Source organism: Lipotes vexillifer, unplaced genomic scaffold, assembly GCF_000442215.2.
Source record: "Lipotes vexillifer unplaced genomic scaffold, Lipotes_vexillifer_v1.1 scaffold496, whole genome shotgun sequence".
NCBI classification, from domain to species: Eukaryota; Metazoa; Chordata; class Mammalia; order Artiodactyla; family Lipotidae; genus Lipotes; species Lipotes vexillifer.
Window position 1 is genome coordinate 244,767 of NW_006786690.1, and position 24,758 is coordinate 269,524.

The 24,758-nt window shown below is 50.4% G+C and overlaps 1 protein-coding gene and 1 pseudogene across 3 annotated transcripts in view; one reads left to right on the plus strand and one right to left on the minus strand.

Moving 5' to 3' along the window:
• THEMIS2 (thymocyte selection associated family member 2) overlaps nt 1-11,472 on the minus strand; it is a 12,717-nt gene extending 1,245 nt beyond the window's left edge. The window contains exons 1-5 of one of the 3 annotated variants that reach the window (XM_007459074.1): nt 11,379-11,472; nt 8,990-9,130; nt 4,545-4,955; nt 2,785-2,939; nt 1,876-2,397 (exon numbers count right to left, since the gene is read on the minus strand). In XM_007459074.1, the coding sequence (XP_007459136.1) occupies nt 1,876-2,397; nt 2,785-2,939; nt 4,545-4,955; nt 8,990-9,130; nt 11,379-11,472 (1,323 nt within the window). Of the gene's footprint in view, nt 1-1,875; nt 2,940-4,544; nt 4,956-8,989; nt 9,131-11,378 lie in introns of all 3 variants that reach the window. The other 2 variants (XM_007459075.1, XM_007459073.1) reach the window with 2 other exon arrangements.
• LOC103089363 (programmed cell death protein 2 pseudogene) lies at nt 6,645-7,599 on the plus strand (annotated as a pseudogene).
• Nucleotides 11,473-24,758: the final 13,286 nt, after the last annotated feature.

Here is a 24,758-nt window from a genome sequence, read left to right on the forward strand (position 1 = left end):
GAGTGTGCCATGTCAAGCCTCACACAGGATCCCTGGCCGGGCCAGAGCCACGTCTGTGACCTGTAAAGCCGCTCCTCTTCCCACCACGTCATGCTTTCAAAAGCAAACAGTACAGCTCCCTGATGAGCAGCGGAGAATACTGATTCCCAGGGAGGGAAATCACTGGTTCTAGGGCAACAAGCAGGAGCCATCCCAGAGGAGCCGTCAGGAACCAAGGCTGGGATGGAGGTCTCAACTCTTTGTACCACATTCTTTCCAGCACTGTCACAAGACCTGTGTTTCAGATGTCCCAGTCTATTTTTGGTTCTGTCAGAAAACGACTACCCTACCCCCGCCCCACAGATACGAGCCCCTTCTGGGGCTGAGATCGCTCAGGGTTCATCTTTTTAACTTCCACTGCCATCCCACTGCCTCCCAACACAGTACGAAATCCAAGTCCCTGCACGTCCCAAAACAGTATGCTTGTTACAGTTTACAAAGTGCTTTTTATGTAGATCACTCCCCCCACCCCACCACGCCCCCCATTCTCAGCAGAGCATGGCTATCAGCGCCCACCTCAGAGGGACGCCGTGAGAGCTGGGTGGGGCAGTACGTATGCGTAAGGGGCCACCCCAGGGTAAGCGCCCCACGAGTAGAGGCTAACAAAACAGCACTGAGAGTTAGTGATGTTATCCCAGGCTCACTGGTGAGGAAACACGCCCAGAGAGGAAGCACAGCCCACGGAGTGAGGAAACAGGGACGTGAACTTCGTGTTTCTGACTCTGCCCGCTTGTCGTGATTCAGTTTGGTTCAGTTCGGACTCACTGGCACTTTGCCTGCCTTGGAGTGGGAGGTCCCTGCCCCACAAGACTCTTGTTCTAGCCAGAGACCAAGTACAACTAATTAAAACTATGTGGCCTCCCACCTCCAAGCTATGTACAGCGTGCAGTGTGACTACAGGAGAGGGAGAACTGTCACCACCTCGGAGGAAATGTGAACTGAGCCTTGCCCGTGAGCCTGAAAGGAGGAAGAATGTTCCTGGCAGGACTGGCGTGTGTGAAGTGCTGAGGCAGGAATCCTGGCATACCGAGAGCGTCAGGAGTTCCTCTGTGGTTGGAGCTGCTGAGCAGTGGTGGAAGGTGGGCCTGGGAAGGTGAGACTGAAGTCAGCTATGAAGGACTCTGGATGCCATGTTAAGGGGTTTGCATTATCCCCAGCAATGGGGAGCCACAGAAGGTTTCAGAAGGTGGGGCTGAGGCCTCATAGTGACCAGGGAAGGATGTGGGAGGCCGTTCTGACAGCCGTGGGGAGGGGTTGAAGAGGCTGCTGGAAGAGTTTAGGTGAAAAATACTGTAGCTTGAGCTAGGGAGTGACAGCAGGGGTAGCAGAGAGAAGTAAAGCACCATGAACTTGGAGTCACAATGCTTCCGCTCCAGTTCAGGCCCCCCCATTTATAAACTGGGTGACTTTGAGTGAGTCCCACAGTGGCTGAGACCTCATTTTCTCGACTGTAAAATATGAATGATCACACCAATGTCAGGATGGTCAGGATCGAATAATAGGTACAAAGCGTGCACGTTTATAAACTGCACGTTCTGGAAATAGACAGATGTAGAGAACAAGCATATGGACCCCAATGAGGGAAAGTGGGGGTGGGTGGGTAGTGGCGGCAGTGGGATGAACTGGGAGATCGGGGTTGACATACATACACTAATGTGTATAAAATAGGTAACTAATAAAAACCTGCTGTATAAAAAAATAAAATTCAAAAATAAACAAACTGCACGTCCTGTACAGCTGTAAGAGGTGTGATGCCAGACAGACAAAGAAGAAACGGCAGGACCCCAATGATCCCTACAGGCGGCCCCTCCCTGCCCACTTGGGTTCTCTTGGTACCTTGACGCCTTTGGCATTGCTGACCTGCTTCTTCTGTCCACCGAGGCCCTTACTTTTCGGAGGCCTGGGCGGGGGACCTTGACCCTCAAAGGCCGGTGACTTCCGAAGGTGATAATAGAAGGCCTCTGTCAGCTCCTCCACTGGGACAACGGGGAGGGGCCCAGCCGGCTGGCTTGGCTGCCCCTCGGCTTCCACGACAGTCAGGTCCAGCCACCGGGGAGGGACCTCGAAGCACATCTCAGGGCTGGAGTCCAGGCTGACCACCAAGAAGGGTTCCATGATCTTCTCCTCCAGCCGCAGGCCCAGGAAGGAGGGCAGAGGGTCATCAGGGTGGCTGGCGTCCTTGGCCACCACCTTGACCTCACAGGGCAGTGGGAACTGGGCAATCAGGTCCTGCAGGCTGTAGCGCCGGCCATCACCCAGCTCTTCCACGAAGCCGCCAGAGAAGTGGAGGGGCAGCAGAATCTCTTCTTGGTCCTCTGCCTCTTCATACTCTTGCTCCCCAGGCTGGTCACTCAGCCGCTGACACACCAGGACGTCCATGTCCCTCTCTTGAACCCCAAGGGCCTGGCCAGACCCCAACACCTCCAGCCTGTCTCCCATGGCCAGGGACATGAACCCGGGGTTCTCCAACCCGTCTCCTTCACAGTCCTTTGTGGCCACTACCCGGAGTGGCTGGCCTGGCTGGAGAGCACCCAGGAGGTCGTAGGCCGTGGGGAACTCTCTCGGCCGCCGCCGCAGCTTGCCCTGGTAGGCCCCGGAGATCATGAAGTGTCTGGGCACTTTCCGGCCCTTGGTTGAGGCCAGGAACCGCCAGGGTGGCGAGGCCACGCCATAGATGCAGAGCCTCTGGCCCTTCCGTAAGGAGCTCAGCCACGGGCTGAGGAAGATGGGGGGCCCCTCCGGAACTTCCAGGATCTCTGTGGGCAGGGGGAAGGGGCCCCCCCGGGCCAGGGCCTCGCTCAGCAACAGCGGTTGCATGAAGTGGATGTGCTGAGAGGAGGCGGTGATATCCTCCACGTCAGCCTCCAGGGTGGAGGGGATCTTGACGATGGTCCTGCGCACTGTGGAGGGGAGAGGTCAGCTCAGGTGCGTACCCTCCACCCCTCAGAGGTCTGAGCCTGCTAACCTCTTTCCTGTCTTCTTTTCTTTCCTACCAGCGTTTTCCTATTGTACCAGATTCCTTGCCCACTCTTCCCTTCAACGTCTTTTTAAAAAGTTACTATAAAAAGTTTTTAAAATATTTATAAAAGTACAATAGTATAGTGAACCTGTACCTGTCACCCAGCTTCAACATTTAACCCATGGCCCATTTTCTTTCCTTTATACCCCCATCTGTCCATTCCCCTTCCACTGGATTATTTGGAATCAGAATAATCACATCTTGCCATCTGTGACTATTTCAACATGTATTGCTAAAAGAAGGGGTAATTAAAATTTCAAAAATAATAACCACTAGGCTATGAAATAATTTGATAATTCCTTAATATCACTGAGTATCCAATCAGTTCACTTTTAAAATTTTAATTGAATTTTGAATGTAATTTTATAAGCTGTCTTTCCAAATCCTTTCTGGATTTAAATAGATAGAACCAAATCAAGAAAAACACTGACTACATGACTTTGGACAACCTCCTCCTGTCCTGGCATTGATAGCTCCTGGTGCATAAACTCTGTAAGAGTCTGAGGAAAACTGGCCCACCCACTATGTTGTTTGAACCGCACCACATGGAAGACAGAACAGGGAATGTTCTCCCTGTTTTGCAGATGAGAACACTGAGGCTCCGAGGAGTGGTGGTGACTTCCCTCAGGTCACATGGTTGGGATTTTTGCTCTGTGCCAGATGAGCTGATAATCGGCTGAAGCTGGGAGATGGGCACATCTGGGTTCATTATACTGTTGTTTTTTTCTTCAGAATGCTTTATAAATTACCTGAGCTGCCTCATTCTCCAGGGCAGTCAACTTGTTAGTGTTAACAAAAACTAGTAATCAAAGCATAGGTTGTTTCTTAGGACAGTCCTCAGTCAGGCTGCTGGCAGCATCCAGAGCAGGGCTGGTGAGGCAGAGGCAGAACCTGGCCAGTCAAGAGGCCAAGGCTGAGTGGAGGTTGAAGAATGGGGGTGCCCTGGGGACCTCTACACATACACCCATTCTTCTGCCTCTGCTCCAGCTTGGCCTCCGACCGGCCAGACCTGGCCAGGTTCCGCCTCCATTTCACCAACCCTCTGTGTGCAGCCTCCAGCCTGTCCTAAGAAGTAACCTATGAAACAGCCGGGGGATTCAGCCAGACAGTACCCTCCCAGACAAGAGGCCCTTCACGAACAATCTTGCTCTCCCCAGTAACAGGAAAATATATTTCTCCTGAGCAAATGGTCAACGCTGCACTATGTTTCTTTGTCCTAGCTGCGGGCAACCTCACAGCCCAACTTTTGCCAAACTTTATAAAGTACCTGGGACCTCACTCAAGTTACCCGTTTTCCTGTCTCCTTTTGCACCTAACTTCCACTATTGGGGATTCTTTATTCTGTTACGTTGTATATACCAGGTAAACCACCTGGAATCCCTGGACTATCCACGGGGATAGGGGGCATCTTCCCATCAGAGCAGCTCCCCAGGGCCCCCTCTGTCCCTCCCGCCCCTGGGCCCACCCACCTGCCCAGGGAACTCACAGTGCATGATGGCTTCGACCTCATACTGGGGCATCAGGGTCAAGGAGCGCCAGGGGAGGGCGGGGCAGGTGAGGATGGTGTCCCTCAGGGCCGGGTCCTGCAGCACCTGGAGCAGAGTCCGAGGGGGCCCAGGCTTCAGTTCCCAGAAGGGCCCCTTCTGGGACAGGGGCAGGTGCAGAAGCACCTGCTGGGCCCCGGTGCCCAGCACACAGCGGGCACAGCAGGTCCCGCGGTGCATTTCCACAGCCTCAAGCTTGAGGGGCTGCTCCTGAGGCACCACCCTGGCCTTGGTGGTGATTCTGTGGGTCGACATGAAGCAGATGGGCAGCTGCTTGGAGCTCTGGGTTGCAGCAGAGACCAGCTCCTCGAGGGTTCCATAGCTCTGGGGGCCAGTGAGGGGGCTGAAGTTGCCTGTGGGGCACAGCAGGGGGTGTCAGGGTGGGGCAGACCTTTGCCGGGCCCAGGGCCTCATATCCCATGCCCAGGTCTGGCTGCAGAGAACCAGCCAGAATCCCCCGAGGACAGGGGCCAAGGGTGGGCCAGCATTTGGATATCCAGGCTGCAGGGCTGAGGGACGGCAGGCAGCAAGTGACCATTGCAAATGGACAGTGAGGGCAGGGGTGGGGACAGTTCCTTCTGACACAGGCATGGACGCAAAGGGATTGTCACCAGAGACAGAACAGAACAGACACACTGCCACATTTTCCTACCTCCCGACCCCACCTGCCTCTCACTTTGCCATCTTTGTCTCCAGATACCTCACCACCGCTCCATTCCCACACACCAGCACCTACCACTCCATTCTGGGTGGGTGAGTGCCACAGTCCCTCCTAAACTAGAAACCCAGGAGCTACCGGCCAAATGACCTCTGACCACCCCTCTACCCCTCCCCCTGCCCTGTCCATTCTTCTGCCACCAGACTGGCCTAAAATACCCCATGTCTGGACATAATATCACTTCCAGGGTCTTCCTGCCCAAAACCCTCAACACAAATCTATTCAAGGAAGCACCACACAAAGTCGGTCTGAGGGACATTCTGCAAACGTACTGATCTAGACTCTTCAAAAATGTTGATATCAAGACAAAGGAAGGCTGAGGAACTATTCCAGCCTGAAGGAGACTAAAGAAAGCCAACAATGTCATGTGCAATCTGGGACTAGATTCTGGATCAAGGCAAACACCGGGCTATCAAGGACATTAGTAGAGTGGCTGGTGAAATCTGAATACAGACTGTGGGTTAGACAGTAGTATTATATCAATATTAAATTTCCTGAATTTAATCACTGAACTACAGTTTTGTGAGTGAATGTCCTTGTTTTTTAGGAGATACGCTAAATACTGGGAGTAATATTCAGATGTAATGGGGCATCATGTCTATAACTCTCACATGGTTCAGAAAAAAGATATATACACACACACATATAGTAATACATGTTCATATGTATATATGTGTGTGTGTATGTATATATAATATACAGAGAGAGGGAAAGCAAATGTAACAACATGCTTAACTGGTGAATCTGGATAAACAGTATACAGGAGTTCTAGCAAGTCTTCTGTAAATTTGAAATTATTTCAAATTTTCTAAAAACCCTCAAAATACAAAACAAATCACTTCCCTATTTAAAAGCTCTTTGACTACTTAATACCTTCAAAATAAAGACCAAAATGTGGGGACTTCCCTGGTGGCTCAGTGCTTAAGAATCCGCCTGTCAATGCAGGGGACACGGGTTCAATCCCTGGTCTAGGAAGATTCCACATGCCACGGAGCAGCTAAGCCCGTGTGCCACAACTACTGAGCCTGCGCTCTAGAGCCCACAAGCCACAACTACTGAGCCTGTGTGCTGCAACTACTGAAACCCATGTGCCTAGAGCCTGTGCTCCGCAGCAAGAGAAGCCACCGCAGTGAGACACGCGTGCACTGTAACGAAGAGTAGCCCCCGCTCACCGCAACTAAAGAAAAGCCCATGTGCAGCAACGAAGATCCAACACAGCCAAAAATTAAATAAATAAATAAATTTATTAAAAAATTAAATTAAATTAAATTTAAAAAACAATTTAGAAGTATTGATTTCTACAGTGAATACTTTATTCAGCTAAATGAGACTGATCAAGGTGGGCGGCCGGCCGGCGTGGCTCGGCACAGCCGGGCTACCGGGGCCCGCAGGGCTGGCCTGCACGCTGTGCGGCGCCCACTGGCCTTCCTGCTGCAGCTGTACACACCGCTTCCGAGCCGCGCCGTCACCTTCCACCGCGGTCTCTTTTCTGCTGCCGAACGCCACCGTGCTGCACCGGCCTACGCGTTTTTAGAAATCAGTAGCCTAGGAGAAAAGACTTCTACGCCTATGAGCCACCTTCTGAGGATCCTCCGCCGGAGACAGGAGAATCCGTGTGCCTCCAGCTCGAGTCCGGTGCTCATCTCTGCAGAGTTTGTGGCTGTTTAGGCCCCAAAACATGCTCCCGATGTCACAAGGCACATTACTGCAGCAAGGAGCATCAGACTCTGGCCTGGAGATTGGGACATAAGCAGGCTTGTACACAAGAAGGTGATTTGGACAGTACAGTTCCAGACCACAGCTTCCTTTTTCCAGAATTTGAAATTGTAATAGAAACAGAAGATGAGATTATGCCTGAAGTTGTGGAAAAAGATTATGAATCAGAGATTATAGGTAGCATGGGTGAAGCACCTGAGGATGAATTGGATTCCACGGCAAAACATGAATCTAGGGAAGATAGAATTTTCCAGAAGTTTAAAACCAAAATATCCCTTGAACCAGAACAGATTCTCAGATACGGCAGAGGGATTGCCCCCGTCTGGATCTCTGGTGAAAATATCCCTCTAGAAAAGGATATTCCAGATTGCCCCTGTGGTGCCAAGAGAATATTTGAATTCCAGATCATGCCTCATCTGCTCAACTACCTGAAGGCCGACAGACTGGGCAGGAGTGTCGACTGGGGTGTCCTGGCTGTCTTCACCTGTGCTGAAAGCTGTGGCCTGGGCACTGGCTACACAGAGGAATTTGTTTGGAAGCAAGATATAACAGATACCGCCTAAAGACAACGGTGTGAAGCCTCAAAATATTCATCATCTCTTAGACCTTCCAGTTCCATTTCTAGGACTTTATCCTAAGGAAATAATTATACCAGAGATACACAAAGATGTTGTTTTAGGTGTTGTGTATCTGTCCAGCAGGAGGCTACACAGTCTTAATGATACAGACTTATATGCACATCAAGTAAGATAAAGATGCCAAGGTACCATTGTAGATGGTATTCATAGTATGCTATTTTTGTAAAAATATTTATACACGTGTATGTACACCAGAAATATCTGGAATGATATGCACTAGATGTGAACTGGTTAACTGAACAGTGGCACTAAGTGACATGATCTTTTTACTTATATGTATATTTCTTTCTATAATAAAAATGGGTTATGTGCCTAATTAAGTCAAAAAAAAAAGAACGAAATGTGTCCGTGCCCCACACAAGCTCCCCCCGCCCCGCTGCGGTCTGGCTCCCGCTCACCTCCCCACCACTTGCCCCTCACCTGGAACCCATGCCCTCACTGGTCCCCTTCAGCGATCACAGAAAACCATACTGAGAACAAGCCCACAGAGGGTGCCTGCTCTGAGCCCAGCCCTGTTCTAAGTGCATCATACATGGCAACTCATTTAATCGTCACATCAAGGCTGACTGACTTCCCCATGACAGAAGAGGAAGCTGAGGCGCAGAGAGGTCACGAGAACTAACCACGGCCACAGCTAGTAGCCGGCAGAGGTGGGATTCCCATCCAGGCTGCTGGCTTCAGCGTCCAAGCCCATGGTCCACCACACTACACACCTCCTGCAATGAATGCGCTACGGGGGGTTTCTGGAGCACCAGTGTGCTCATGCTACTCCCTCTAGCTGGGATCCTTCCTCCCGCTGAGGTGCCACCTCCTCCAGGAAGCCTGCACAGACCTCTGTAGAGGCAGGCCACTCCTGCCCAAGCCCTCTCCAAACTGGTGCCTACTTGTGCTGCTGTCCTCCTCACTGCCATCCTGGAAACTCCCCGCCGGAGAGGGCTGCATCTGCTTCATCCCGAACCCCACACCGCAGCCCCCAGCACGAGGCCTGGCACACAGCAAGTGTCAATAAATGTTTGGTGATTGAATGTGGGAGCGAACACGAAAACTGGCACGTGGACAAAGGCATGAAACAAAAAAAGGCCCAGCCAAGAGGCAGATGTAATCAGAGATGGACACGGAGAGGACGCAGCCACGCCAGCTCAGGACACCGTCAGAGCACTCAGAGGACATTCGGGTCTCGGGGCTGGGTAGTGGTGGATGTGAGAGCAGTGTGTGCCAACCCAGAGGGGTGGGAGTTTGTGCTGGGGTCACGTGTGCCCAAGGGTGTGCCTGGAGGGTTCCAGGGCACTCAGGGAGATAGAGGTGCCTGCCTTACCCTGGAAGTTGGGAGCAAGCTCCATGGTCTGGCCCGTCCCCGGGTTCTTGCAGAACACCTTCTGGAGGCGAACATAGGTGACCTTGATCAGGTCTCCTGTGGAGAGGGAGCACTCATTCCCCGGGATCTCATAGATGGAGCCTGCGGAGACAGAGTCAGTTTCACCCGTTCAGCAAAGGTCAAGCGCTGGGCCACCTGTGCCCTGTTCCCCCCAGGCACTGCTCGGTCACACCTTTGCACACGTTGTTCCGGTGCCTGGAATGCCCTTCCCTGATGCCGCTCTGCCTTCTTTTAGCACTGACTATACCCCTCTGTGGTCACATCCCCTTGCCTCCTGAACTCAGCTCACAGGGCAGGACTGATCCATCTCAGCCGGCACAAGCCCAGCCTCGAAGTGTGTGTGTTTAAGTCATGAATGAGTAAACAACCCAGTAAATCCCGGTTCCCTTATTAGCTACAAAATCAGGCCCAGGGAGGTTCAGTGACTGCCCCGAGATCACACAAAGCCAAACACCCACACTGGCGCTTTCTTCTTCAGATGACTTGCTGTTAAGAGAAGCACGGGGGCCGTGGGGGCAGTGGCGGGCTGCTGACAGGGTGGGCCCAGTAGGCAGGTCTGGGCCCTGGCTTAGAAGGTTTAAAGGGCTATAGCAGGGTCCAGAGCATGGAAGGTGCTCAGTAACGATCTCTCACACACAGCGACCCATCCTGCTGATGAGGGACAGACAGTGCAGGTGGGCAAGCCTCCAGGCCACCTGACTCTACTCCATCCCCAGGGCAGCCCCGGCAGGGTCCTTTACAACAACCCTGAGAAACTGAAGAAAATCCCACCCCTTATCCCCAGAAAAATACACACAGGCTCATAAAACGCACACTTCTGTCTACAGACCCTCGGGGCTGGTAACAAGAGCAGCCCTGGTGCTGAGCACTTACTATATGCCCGGCGCTGTGCTCGGCACTGCAGATGTGTCATGGCACTTAAGACTCATGACTGCCCCTGGAGGGAAGGACAGTGTCTCTTTCCTAAATACGGAAACCCGAGCCTTGGCAAGGGTGAATGGGCCGCCCGAGATTATCAGGTAATAGGAGGCAGAACTGGGACTCCGCCCAGGACATCATCTGCCTCCAAACCGGGGCTCCTAACCACACGGTGACCACAGCCATCTGCCCCATCAGTATCACCATTTGCCCCCCTCCACTTCACCGCACTCCCACACTCTCATCCTGTCAGGTTCTTCTCTTACCCTCACTTCCGCCACTCCTGCCCCCCCCACCCCGGGGGGGAGCATAATGAGGAAACGCAAGTATTGTGACACACAGTGGGAGGGGGTGTCAGTGGGAGGGCAAACAGAGCACAGATGCCTGCAGGAAGCCCCCAGGGAGAGAGGGATTTGAACCCAGATCCCTCAGATTCCCAAGTGGGCCTGGCGAGACCCCATGGTGTGGTGGCCCGTCCTCCCCCCTGTGGGGCCCTCCATGTGTCTCACCCTTGATCTAGGAACCCCACTGGGGGCCTCAGAACACTTTTCTGGAAGCTGCTGTGGCAGAGCAAGGGAGCGGATGGAGGGAACAGGATGAGGCAGGGCACTCAGACATCGTTTGCCCTCTAAGGAAGTGGCCTCCCGCACCCCACCCAGACTCTCACTTCCCTCTCTCCTCGCCCTCCACCTTTCCCACTCAGTCGCCCACAGGTCCTCCCTCCCCCTCAGAGCCGCCGCCCTCCCCTCACTGCCTGTCAATCCCTCCCCTCTCACCCTTTCAGGCAGTGACTACTAAGCCCCAGCTGTGTACCATCCCTGTGAACCAGGCGGGCTGCGGCCATGTGGGCAGATGTGCGGGTGTGCAAGGACCCAGGAAGGCTTCCCGGAGGAGGAGTCATTTTAGCTGAGAACTGAAGAGTTGATCGGATCAAGTACGGCCCACTGCCAAGCAGAGGGCAAAGGCGGGATGAGGGGACTGAAGGAAGGACCTGTAGATAGACCAAGGGGAGGAGTGGGAGGGCATACGGAGGGGAAGGCTGACCTGGCTCTTGAGAATCAAGCAACAGCCCGGCGTCGTGAGCGCCTGAATGCCGCGACCCGGCACGGTCGGACCTCATGCAATGCGCAACGCCGTTCCGCCCCAGCTTGGCTCGGTTCCCCCGACTTGAGTATCTGAGCTCATGGACTTTCCATCACCACCCTGCGGGGCAATCAGTGATCCCGCATTCCACGGAAGCAAAAGCCGTAACCCGGAGAAGTTGGAGTGTGGCCCCAAATCACACCACTTGGGTAGCGGCAGCGTCGGGGTTCGAACCCAGGGCGCAGTGTCCCGAGTTTCTAACGCCCTGGCAGGGAGAACCGGTCCGCCGCGGGGCCGAGGTCGGCGGGGGTCTCGGCCCTTCACTCACCCTGGAAGTAGACACCCGAGCAGACCCGCAGCACCCGCGGGAGGGAGGCGGGGTCCAGGGCGCACACGAAGTCCTGCAGCGACACGGGCTCCATGGTCCGCGTGGCTCGCTGGGCGCAGACTGAACGGCCCGCCCGCCGCCGAGCGCGGCAGCCCCGCCCGGCCGGTCCAGAGGGGCGGGGGTGGCTGGAGCGCCCCGCCCAGGGGCGTTGGGGATGCGACGCCGCGTTCTGGGACGCGCCACCTCTCTCTCCCGGCCTCAGTTCCCTTGTCTCTACAAGGGGGTTCAGTACCCACTTCTCACATTGGTGGCAGGATTCAGAAGGTCAAGACCAGGACCTGACATCCGGGAGGCTCTGAGTAAATAAGAGCTGGTCCCTACGTGCCCAGTCATCAGTGAGGTGCCCCATAGTGGAGGGAAGACGAGGATGAAGATGGAGAAATCCCCGACTCCCACCCACCCTCGTTATCCCCCCTGTTCTCTCCGAACGAGGAAACACGGCCCTCCTGGTGTAGTTCTGAGTCTCACAGGAGGGACACAGCCTGCTCTTTGGGTCTGAGGAGGAAGATAGAGCATCAGGTCTCCCGAATCCCTCTCCGGGACACTCTATGGTCCTCTGCCGCTTATTACCTTTCCAGGACGCAATTCTACTTAAAAATTCTTCCTTGGGCTAAAGAGAAATCAGCTTAGGAGAGAGACCAGCCACTTCTCCTGACCCCAGAGGGGATAAGGATTTTCCATCTCCCTGTGCCTCAGGAGTCAGACAGAGGTTCAAGTCCCAGCTCCTCCTCTGGCTTGTTATATAATTTTAGGCAAATCACTTTGATGTTCAGTTCTAGTTTCCTCATCTGTAAAATGGAAGAAAGAATCTTTTCTAAACTGATCGTGAGGATTAAATGAGATAATATAGATATTGTACAAAATGCTTTATTTCATTTTTTGTCACTATAAAATAACAGAAGACTTCTAATCAGAAATAATAACAAAAGTTTAAAATAAAAAGAATAAACCCTAATTAAAGACATTTGACAAATAAAAAGAGGACATTCTTTTCCCAAATATAATGAACATTTTGCTGTGTTTCTTTCTACTCTTTATTCTGCCTGGGTGTGTGTGTGGTGGTTTGTTTGTTTGTTTTTAATTTTTGATTTACAGTAAAGTTGCAAAAATAGTAGAGATTTCCCATATATCCCTCAGCTAGTTTCAAATTCCCCTGTTGGTAGCATCTCACATTACCAGGGTGCATTTGCCAAAACTAAGAAACCAACATTGCTGCGTTGCTGTTAACTGAACTACAGACTTTGTTTGGATTTTATCTGTTTTTTCACCGCTGTTCTTTTTCTGGCCCAGGATCCCAACCAGGATTCCATGTTGCATTTAGTCATAATGTCTCCTGTCTGTGACACTTTCTCAACCTTTCCTTGACCTTGTTCTTATAACCTTGACCATCTTATAGAGTACTGGTCAGGTATTTTTGCAGAATGTCCCTCAATTTGTTGTTGTTGTTGTTTTCTGATGTCTTCCTCATGACTAGACTGGGGTTATGAATTTTAGGGGGAGGATACTACCAAGGTAAGGTGTCCTTCTCATCACACCCTCCTGGGGGCACATGACATATCCACGACTTCTCACTGTGATGTTAAACTTGACCACTTGGTTAAGGTGGTGTTTCCAGGTTTCACTACAGTAAAGCTGCTCTTTGGAAGGAACTCAGGGGGAACTCAGCCCCGCTTCCTGGAAGGGGCAGCATCCAAATAAATTATTTGGAATTCTTCTGTAAGAAAGATTTGTCTCTTCTCCCCCATTTATTTATTCAATTATTTATGTCAGTATGGACTCATGTATATTTAATTTATACTTTTGACTATAATCTAATACTACATTATTTATTTTGTTTCTCAGATTGTTCCAGCTTTGGGAGTTCCCCCAGTCTGGCTCCTGAGACCCTTTGCCATACCCCCATTGTTCCCTTCTCTGAGCACCTCCTTACTGCCTGGTGCTATCAGATGCTCCAGGGTCATCTTGTCTTTTCCCTGCCCTCACCCTACAATCAGGCATTTCTCCCAGAAGCCTTGGTTCCTTTTATTGGAGAATGGTGTTTAGAAACCATGCTCTTGTAGCTGAGAGTGCTCCTTGCCACTGTGTTGCTTGTACGTTTTGTCTTTTTCTCTCCATCTTTTTCTTTCCTTGCATAGACATTTACAGACACCACTGCCTGTCCCATGACCCAGCTGAAATCAGGTTCAGCCCTGACCTTCAAGAAGAAGCTCCTGTAGTACAAACTTCCACTTGCAAAATAAATGAGTCACTAGTAAGAAACGTACAGCGTGGGGGGCTTCCCCGGTGGCGCAGTGGTTGAGAGTCCGCCTGCCGATGCAGGGGACACGGGTTCGTGCCCCGGTACGGGAAGATCCCACATGCCGCGGAGCGGCTGCGCCCGTGAGCTGTGGCCGCTGAGCCTGCGCGTCCGGAGCCTGTGCTCCGCCACGGGAGGGGCCACAACAGTGAGAGGTCCGCGTACCGCAAAAAAAAGAAAGAAAGAAAGAAATATACAGTGTGAGGAATATAGTCAATAACTACATAATATCTTAGTATGGTGATCATTTTGAAATGTATAGAAATATTGAATCACTGTGTTGTGCGACAGGAACTAACATAGTGTCGTAGGTCAATTATACTTCAAAAGACAAACAAACTCAAAGGAAAAGAGATCAGATTTGTAGTTACCAGAGGTATAGGTAGTGGGAGGGGAAATCGGAAGAAGACAGGCAAAAGGTACAGTTATAAGATAAATAGTATTATAGGTATATAATGTAGAACATGATAAATACAGTTAACACTGCTCTATGTTATATATGAGAGTTGTTAAGGGCAAATCATAAGAGTTCTCATCACAAGGAAAAACATTTTTTCTATTTCTTTATTTTTGTATCTATATGAGCTGATGCATATTCACTAACCTTCACGAAGTGTGCAAGTCAGATCATTATGCTGACACCTGAAATTTATACAGTGCTGTATGCCAACTATATCAAGAAAACTGGAAGATAGATAAATAAATTCAGCTTTGCAAGAAGAAGCAGAAGGAAGAGGGGAAGAAGGAGGTTGTTCCTGTGTAATAAAATCCTCAACAGAAATTTCAAATCCTCCCCTTCACTTGGTTTTACCTTGTGAGCATTTTCCCGGATTCCTGGGCACAGAAGTGGACTTACCAAAATCAGTAGGCAAAAGCCTACTACAACCGACATACTGAAACCATTTCCTTGCCGTTCCAATTTGCAGTTGTATATTTATCTGTGTAATTATTATTTTTATTTTAGTTTATTTTATTTTTTTGCAGTACGCGGGCCTCTCACTGCTGTGGCCTCTCCGGTTGCGGAGCACAGGCTCCGGGACGCGCAGGCTCAGCGGCCACGGCTCACGGGCCCAGCCGCTCCGCGGCATGTGGGATCCTCCCGGACTGGGGCACGAACCCGTGTGCCCTGCATCGGCAGGCGGACTCTCAACCACTGCGCCACCGGGGAAGCCCCTATTTGTGTAATTATTTGCTTAATTGTTCCTCAGCAATTAGACAGGGGGCTTCTGAGGGGCAGAGACCAGGGTACCAGTCTGCTTTGCCCCCTGCTGTACGCCCAGCATAGTGCACAGGGCTTGGCACACAGTAGGTGCTCAATGATCAGCCTCATTGTTGATGACTCACTGGAAAGATGGGTGGAAAAGACTTCCTTGGGATAGATTCCTGAGGCGGAATTTCTGGGTCAAATGGCATGCTTGTTTTTACAGCCTCTGAGGGTGTATTTCCGTCCTGCCGACAGGCTGCTGAGCCTCCACTGGATGCAGCAAGATAAGGAAGGAGAGAGACCTTCGCAAGAGCTGAGAGGAGCAGGACACAGAGATACGCATGGGGCCCCAGACCTAGGAGCAGTGTCTACTAAGCAGAGGAGATGGGATGGAACGGACATTTCCACATGTTTCCAATGGAGGGGACATTTCCACCTGTTTCCAGAAACACCCCCAAGGGTGATTCTTTGAGCTCCCGGGGCCTCCAAGCAGGCCCTATACAACCGTTCACTCAGTTAATCCTCCCTATGAGAAGGCAAGACAAATGTTATTCCCACTTAACAGATGAGGAAACTGAGGCTTATAAAAGTGAAGGGACTTGCCTAAGATCGGGCAATGAGAAAGTGGAGATGCTTGGATTTTAACCCAGCTCTGCCGCTCCTTCAGCAAGCCAGAGAAAACGGCAATTCTTCATCTGTCCCCCATATGTTTCAGGGGATCACGTAAGTCTGACAGATTTCCACACAGCCCAATTTTGTCTAGAATTGTAGTAGAGGACGAAGAATAAAAAGATGGGCTTTCAGGACTTCCCTGGTGGCACAGTGGTTAAGAATCCACCTGCCACACAGTGGTTAATCCGCCTGCCAATGCAGGGACACGGGTTCGAGCCCTGGTCCGGGAAGATCCCACATGCCACAGAGCAACTAAGCCCGTGCGCCACAACTACTGAACCTGTGCTCTAGAGCCCGCGAGCCACAGCTACTGAGCCCATGTGCCACAACTACTGAAGCCTGTGTGCCTAGAACCCGTGCTCCACAACAAAAGAAGCTACTGCAATGAGAAGCCCGCACACCACAATGAAGAGTAATCCCTGCTCGCCACAACTAGAGAAAGCCCACGCGCAGCAACAAAGACCCAATGACGAAGACCCAATGCAGCCAAAAATAAATAAATAAATAACTTTAAAAAAAAAAAAGGGCTTCCCTGGTGGCGCAGTGGTTGAGAGACTGCCTGCCGATGCAGGGGACACGGGTTCGTGCCCCAGTCCCTGCATGCCGCAGAGAGGCTGGGCCCGTGAGCCATGGCCGCTGAGCCTGCGCATCCGGAGCCTGTGCTCCGCAACGGGAGAGGCCACAACAGTGAGAGGCCCGTGTACCACAAAAAAAACAAACAAAAATAAAAGGTGGGCTTTGGAGATAGAGCTGAACTTGAATCCTAGCTCCATCACTTAGCTGTGTGACCTTGGGCAAGTTCCTTAACCTCTCTGAATCTCAGTCTCCTCTGCACAATGGGAACTGGTGAGAGTGGGGTGTTGGTGAAAATGATAACATAGGCATCTGGGCACATGCCAAGTGCTCGATATCTGTTATCACTATTATTTCCCTAGGGCCTCCTGTGCCTGTGTCATTTCTTAGAGATCTCAGCTCTTATTTCCTTCTCCCAGCACCCTGCTTTCTATTTTAGGAAAATAAGAGTCTGAGTGGGAAATTCTTCTTTGCTCTTATGCAATATGCAAATGGAGGAAATGGAATTGGAAGCCAGGCCTATGCTGGCCGTCACCCGAGCTCTTTCCACCCTCAAAACACTGGTCTGGGCCTCCCCAGGTCCCTCAAGAGCCGAGTGGGGTGTGGAGAGGGAATCCCAGGCTCACAGAGAGGTTTATATACATGAATGACTCTCTGCCGTGGGAAGGAGCTGAGAGGAGGGTGCCTGCCAGGACCAAGGGCTGGAGTTTCCTCCACAGTCTCTGTCGGGTTTTTGGAGTCTGAAGGTGACTGGCTCGGGACTTGCTGTGGGCAGCCAATGGTCAGGGGGACTCAGGGGGACGAGGGCCCTTGCTGCTGCATTGGCACCGTCCACTCTTGCAGGTGTTGTCATGTGGCCTGGGGTTTTCAGGCAACATCCAAGTGGGTGGGATGATCCTTTCCAGGAAGGAAAGGGGACTAATGATGGTGCAGTGCTGGACATGGTGGTTACAATGTCCTGCTGTCCACTTCAATGTCCACCAGTGTGGCATGTTGGTCCAAGGTGGTGGAAAACACGCCAGCAGTCAGGAAGGTCAAGGGTAGGGTATGGGAGAGAGGAGGAGGATGCCTCTGCTCAGGGGTGAGTGAGCTGGCAGAGGCTGGAAGCCCTCTGCATGCTGGTTGCTAGGTTACAAGGCTTCTGTCCCACAGCCTGGAGACTTCCCTGGGCTCCTGTGCACTTCTTCCTCTGGCACTGGCCCTGATGGCTATGAGACGTGTGCCCTTTCACAAATCGAACGACAGCCTGCCACGTGATGATACCTCTGGGTGTCGAGGGCGCCCCACCAGAGCAGACACACATCGAGTTGCCCATCGTGTGCAGAAAACTCACGGGAAACCAGTAATGCTCCCGGAGCTGGGAACCATGGGGGCTTGAGGGGTGATCTGTCGTCTTTGCCTGTTTGCTAGATTTTCTGTAGCTTGGTTTATATACATGAATGACTCTCTGCCAAGTGCTCCCTGAGACAGCTGTGGAGACCATCCTGGAGGGATGCCCCTCCCTGGTAGATGTTCACTGGGGGAACATCCCTTCTGGAAAAAGATATTCAGTACTCACATCTCCTCAAGGAGGAGCCATGTGTGGTTGTGAATCTCCGAAGGACTGACTCTGCTCCCTCCTGTGTGGTGGAAAGTTAGCTGCAAGTCCTCTTCAAGCCCCAGGACCTCAGGGAAGGCCTAGGGGATGCTGGCTCTGGGGGTGGGGGTAGTGAAGGGTCCCAAGACATCTTGCAGGGGCGCAGATCAGTAGGGGTGGCAGCTGAGTAGGGCTGGGCAGGAGCTGCTCAGGCCTGGGAACAAGCGAGGTCCCAAGGAGGGAACTGGGGGCGGAGCAGAGCGGGAACACAGAAAGTGGAACCATGGGGCTTGGGCCTGGGGAAGTGAGTGTGAGTCCAAAGAGCTTTTTGCCCCGGCATGTCCCAGCTGGGACTGGATAAAACCCAAACTCCCTGCTCCCTGCATCAGATGCTCCTCTCCCAGCAGGGACTGCAGCACCTGCATGGCTGGAGAGCAGAGGGAAGGAAATGGGCTCAGTTCTGGGAGCAGGGGTCAGGCTGTGGGTTCCAAACACTACAAAAACCTCTATGTAGTTTCTGGGCTTGGGGGGAACAGCGGGGTCTGCTGTCTCCTTTCAGCAGAGGTTAAAAGAATTTATCTCTTCCTCAAAATATTAACAATAGAGTTATCACGTGATCCAGCAATGCAACTTCTAGGTATATATCCAAAAGAATTGAATGCAGGGACTCAGATATTCGTACACCCACATGTTCATTGCAGTGTTATTGACAATACCCAGGAGGTGGAAGGAACCCAAGTGTTCATCAACAGATGAATAGATAAACAGAATGTGGTATATATTACATAAAATGGAATATTATTCAGCCTTAAAAAGGAAGGAAATCCTGACACATGCTACAACATGGATGAACCTTGAGGACATTATGCTAGTGAAATAAGCCAGTGACAAAAGGACAAATATTGTATGATTCCACTTATGTAAGGTATCTAGAGTAGTCAAAATCATAGAGATAGAAAGTAGAAGAATGGCTCCCAGGGCCTGGAGGGAGGGAAAATGGGGATCAAGTTTCAGTTTTGTAAGATGAAAAATTTCTGGAGATGGGTTGTACAACAATGTGAATATACTTAACACTCCTGAGCTATATACCTAGTGATAACTTTTATGTTATGTGTGTTTTATCATGATCTTTATTTTTTTTAAGATTTATTTTTATTTATTTATTTTGGCTGCATCGGGTCTTTGCTGCGGCATGCAAGATCTAGTTCCCCCAACAGGGACTGAACGCTGGCTCCCTGCATTGGGAGCTCAGAGCCTTACCCACTGGACCACCAGAGAAGTCCCTATCATGATCTTTAAAAAACAAATTCTCTCAGACTGTGTCTAAGCCTAAATCTAATGTACAGCATTGTTTATTCTTCAACAATGATCTGGCTGGTATTGAAGTCCAGGTTGTAAACAGTATTCCCCCAAACTTGGAACATGGCTCCCTAGTCTTGGAGTAACATGTTTACTGTTGGGAGTCCAGCGTCATTTTTACCCCAGACTCCTTATGTGTGAAGGTTGGGAATCTTCTCTCTGTCCCTGGTGCTCCGATTTTTCACATGCTCAGCCCTCTGCAGGTCTTTCATTCTTGCTTCTGGGCACTTGTGAATCTTTTTAATATGGAGACTCACACCCTCAGGTCTAGAAACTTTCTTGTTTTGGTTTTTTTTGTTGTTGTTGTTTGTTTGTTTTTCTCTCTTTTGTTAGCATCTTTTAGTTGTATGTTGTATCTTCTGGACCAATTCTTCATCTCCTTGAGTTTCTGTTCTACTTTCCAGGAGATTTCATAGACTTCATCTTCTAACTGTTCTACAACTTTTAAAAATTTTTTCTGCTTTTACATTTTTAATTTCCAAAAACTTCTGTAACCGAGCAAGATGCTATGGTGCCTTCCCGGGACAGACCACCCCCACACAAGTCCTCCACCTGCCTCTTATTTGTGGAAAAACTTTAGCCTCCTAGGTCTTCCCCTAGTTCCAAAGGATAAATCTAATCCAAGAAGTGAGAAAATGCAGAAACAAAGTAAAACAGTCAAACAAGACAAAATACTAGGACTTCCCTGGTGGTCCAGTGGTTAAGACTCCATGCTCCCAATGCAGGGGGCCCGGGTTCGATCCCTGGTCAGGGAATTAGATCCCTCATGCCACAACTAAAAAGGTCCCGCATGCTGCAATGAAGATCCTGCATGCCACAACTAAGACCCTGCGCAGCCAAATAAATAAATAAGTATTAAAACAAAACAAAAGACAAAATAATAATAGTTTACCCATTAAACAAAGTCAAGGAACTTTAGTTCCTCTTCAAGGGCTAGGGAAAATATGCTGAGCCGTATCCTTTGAGATGTTTTGCTGATACTGGAACCCCCACCAGACGGAAGAAGTTAACTCTATGCTGCCCACAAGAACGTAGACCCCAGACAGGTTGGAAGGTTGATGATGTTGATGATGTTGACTCCTGATTTTCTCACCACTGACCAATCAGAAGAATACCCACAAGCTAATCATGTACCCCATAACCCCTGTCCCTCACCCTGTCTTTAAAAACCTTTCCCTGAAAGCCATCAGGGAGTTTGGGCTTTTTGAGCCCTAGCCACCTGGACTCCTTGCTTGGTGCCCTGCAATAAACAGTGCACTTTCCTTCACCATAACCCAGTGTCAGCAGATTGGCTTTACTGGGTATGGGTGAGTGGACTCAAGTTTGGTTTGGTAACAGTTCTTTAAAATTCTACTTTTAATTCATCCTGTTCTTATTTCATGGGGAGAGAGGGAGTTGCCAAAGATTATCTTCTGCCTTGATTCACTCTTCCAGAGAAGAAAACCTTAGAAATAATTAAGAGATGACTGTTGGAGGATGGAGATAATGAAAAGTGCCCACCAATCTGAGAAACTATCTGGGGACTGAAAATCGAGGCGGGCAGCTCCATGTACTCAACGGATCAGTTTATTATAAAGTAACTTACTCACAGGGTGGGATCCGGTGGACAATGATCCAGAAGCATTTGCACCTGCACTCTGCATGGCTGAGGGGCCACTGGGACAATTTTTTAGTTAACTTAGGGTATGGATGTACATGCTTGGAAACAGGAAGTGCCTTCCCAAATCAAGATTTATGAATGGGCAACTAGTCTGGTGGGCACTGGGAATACGTCATCGAAGTTCTTTGTCATTGTTTGGAGACTAACAGAGCATAAAGATTACCTGGTCCTAAGGATTATTAAACAGTATCTATTAACTAGAAAATCCTCGATGACAGAGAAGTCATTTACTGCACAGTATAGTCCTGGCTAGGGTCAGTGGAAGGACAGGAGGAGCTGAATGGGCCCAAGATGGCGTCAGTTATGCCAACAGCCGTACACTCCACCCCTGACATCTTGATGACGTCTTGATAGCCATACACTCTTATCCATCATTCTTCCACAGAGACACTAGTGACTGATCTCTGGAGGTGGCTTGCATTCCTCATTGGCAGCAACAGCATAAGCAGCAGCAAGAACAAACTACTAAACATAGAAGAATACTAAGAACTACGGTTCCTCATTTACCCAGGAGAGAAGTAAGTCAGCGAGTAGAAGCATCAGCAAAGGCAGCTTTATATGATTAATGACTGTTTTCATATGGGAAAGTAAATCAGTTTTGTTGGGTTCAGATGAAGGTGTATAAATGCACAGCATTCCTGCCCAATAAAGGTACAAGCTCCTCCCTGCACAGATGTCAACATGTCTAAAGCCGTACGGTTTGCAGCACCACTTTTCTCTTTTGAGCAGTTTCCTGGTTTAATAGAGAGATGCTTTTGAGGGGGTCATTCAAAGCTGACATGGTGAACTGTGCTAACGCCTGGATTTCTTGTATGGCACTTACACCTATGTACTGGGGAAGGAAAATAGATGTTGGCCATTCCCACCATGACAAACTATGATGGACCCACCACCTGGACGTAATAGCAGGAAGGTTATGGGAAATTTCCAGTAAGAACGTATGTGTATATATATATATATATATATAGATATGGCCTGAGAGGGAAGGAAACCCCAAGGTGCATCGGCCCATTCACCCACAGGGCAGATGAGGCACAAATAGGATCCACATATCCGGATCCCTTGTTTGGGAGTCATAAAGGAGCCTGTTGTATGAAGCTGCTTCTTTTCCTGTCCATTCAGTGTTTAATATCTTGTGAGTTACTTGGCAGACTTCATAGGGAAGACATCTAATATGTCTGTGATTTGTTTGGATATGGTTGGTCCTTTCTATGCAGATGGGGCCACTGACCTCAAGACTCCATGTTTAGCTCCCAACTCCCCCAAGCCACCCCAAATATGATAAGCCACTGCAATCTGGGAATCATTTGACTAGTTTTGCACCAGGGGAAAAACATTGTTTAGAGTCACTGTAATCAAACATAGAACTTTCCTCAGTAGGAGTCAGATCACCAAGGATTTTTGGTCACCAATCCAAGCCATTGTTCCCATTCCATGTAGTTGAACGGGTGAACTGTCCACGACATCCCCTGGGCACTGGAGACAGGCAACGGGCTGCAGACCCTGTAGTCAGAACGATTGTGGACCTCTGCATATGTTGGGGCCCAGCATAGGAAGACACTTCTCGTAACCAGAATCAGGAAGTTCATGAGGCAGACACTATGGGCAATAAGACAAGTGTTTTAGGGGTCAAAGATAAAGCAAATCCTCATTCATGAGTAACACTGTAGCCGTGTGATCTCCACCGGCCAAAACCACCCCTGGTTTTGGCATTTTTCCCAGTGGTGATATCACACATTTTATCCTTAATATCTTCAGGAGGTAAACTAAAATTATATACAGGGACCTCAGTGGGACCCCACATGACTAAATCCACTTCAGCTCCTATGCTAATGCTTCTGGAGAGGTGATCTGGGTCTGCTGGGGCCCATTCCCACATAAAATCCCTGAATGAAGGTGATACCAAGGCGAGTCCCATCCAGGATACCACCTGGGAGGGGGAAACCAATTTAAATGCCAATTAATTACAGTAACACCAGGTGGGAAGTCCAGTTGCAGTGATAGCTGCAAAACAAACAAAGAGACAAAAACAAGACCTTCCTCCCACTGGATAGGCAAAGACCTCCCTTTTGTACCTGCTTTCTCAACGCCTTTGTTGGTGTTCGGTCAGGCAGCCATTCATATGCAGAATGTCAGCCTGCATTTTACAGTCCGATAGCTTCAGAAAGCCGAGGGGACCAACCTTGTAACGTGCTGACGGGAGATAGGGCTGTTAAGGTGGCTTTTAACATCCAATTGACCAGGCCAGCCGCAGTGGGGTTGTATGGAAAATGGAAAGGCCAAAGACTTTCTCGGGCTTCTGCCCGCTCTTTTTTTTTTTTTTTTTTCGGAACACGGGCCTCTCACTGTTGTGGCCTCTCCTGCTGCGGAGCACAGGCTCCGGACACGCAGGCTCAGCGGCCATGGCTCACGGGCCTAGCCGCTCCGCGGCATGTAGGATCTTCCCAGACCCGGGCACAAACCCGTGTGCCCTGCACCGGCAGGCGGACTCTCAACCACTGCGCCACCAGGGAAGCCCCCGCTCTTGTATTTCATGTCCAGTGAAATGAATTCCTTTATCACTGTCAATTTGGGCCAGTGTTTCTTACGTAACTTCCAATTTTGACAGGCCTTTAATTGTAATGGCCTGATTCACTCTTTCTTTTTTTAAAATAAATTTATCTATTTATTTATTTTATTTTTGTCTGCGTTGGTCTTTGTTGCTGCGCACAGGCTTTCTCTAGTTGCAGCGAGCGGGGGCTTCTCTTTGTTGCGGTGCGCGGGCTTCTCATTGCGGTGGCTTCTCTTGTTGCGGAACATGGGCTCTAGGCACACAGGCTTCAGTAGTTATGGCACATGGGCTCGTAGTTGTGGCTCGTGGGCTCTAGAGCGCAGGCTCAGTTGTGGCGCACAGGCTCCATGGCATGTGGGATCTTCCCAGAGCAGGCCTCGAACCCGTGTCCCCTGCCTTGGCAGGCAGATTCTTAACCACTGTGCCACCAGGGAAGCCCCTGATTGGCTTTTAATGGCAAACGCTTGCACTGATCCAGTGGTTGTGTGGGCACAGGTTAGCGCACACTGATACCCTTCTGACACACACAAAGGCCCTATGTATCCACTTGCCATCTAGTAACTGGATGGTCAGAGTGTCTGATGTGCCCTGGGGGGTGTCTCAGGGGGCGGCACTTCAAATGATCTACAGCTTAGGGATCCACAATTTTTTTTTTTGCTGTACGCGGGCCTCTCACTGTTGTGAGAGGCCTCTCCCGCTGCGGAGCACAGGATCTGGACGCGCAGGCTCAGCGGCCATGGCTCACGGGCCCAGCCGCTCCACGGCATGTGGGATCCTCCTGGACCGGGCCATGAACCCGTGTCCCCTGCATCGGCAGGTGGACTCTCAACCACTGCGCCACCAGGGAAGCCCATGGATCCACATATTTGAGGGGCAAATGGAGCCTTTTTCTTTTCGGTGGAGCCATTCCACCACGTCAGAGGGGATCTGTAATTCCTCCAGCAGACCTCTTGCCCTGGCTAATGCATCAGCTTCATGATTGCCAGACAGAGTTAGGGTGAGTGGGCTGAAACGTGCCACATGGGCACACTGGCACCTGGTTGCATGCAGGCAGTCCAAATATCAGCCCATAATTCGTCCCCCGCAGAGGTTTATTTAATATTTTCCAATTTTTCTTTTTTCTTTTTTTTTCTGCACTGTGTGGCTTATGGGATCTTAGTTCCCCAACCAGGGATTGAACCCGGGCCCCGGCAGTGAAAGCACCGAGTCCTAAACACTGGACCGCCAGGGAATTCCCTATATTTTCCAATTATCTTGATGCCACTGAGACATCCACATATCAAGCCTTTCCATACTGCCCAACTGTCAGTGGCAAGGTTGAGGGGCATGGACCCGTGAGTAGTCGCCAGCCACGCCACTCTGAGTTCTGCCCACTGACTACTTTGTCTAGTCCCTTTCTCGAACCAGATGACATCAGAATCCAAACAAA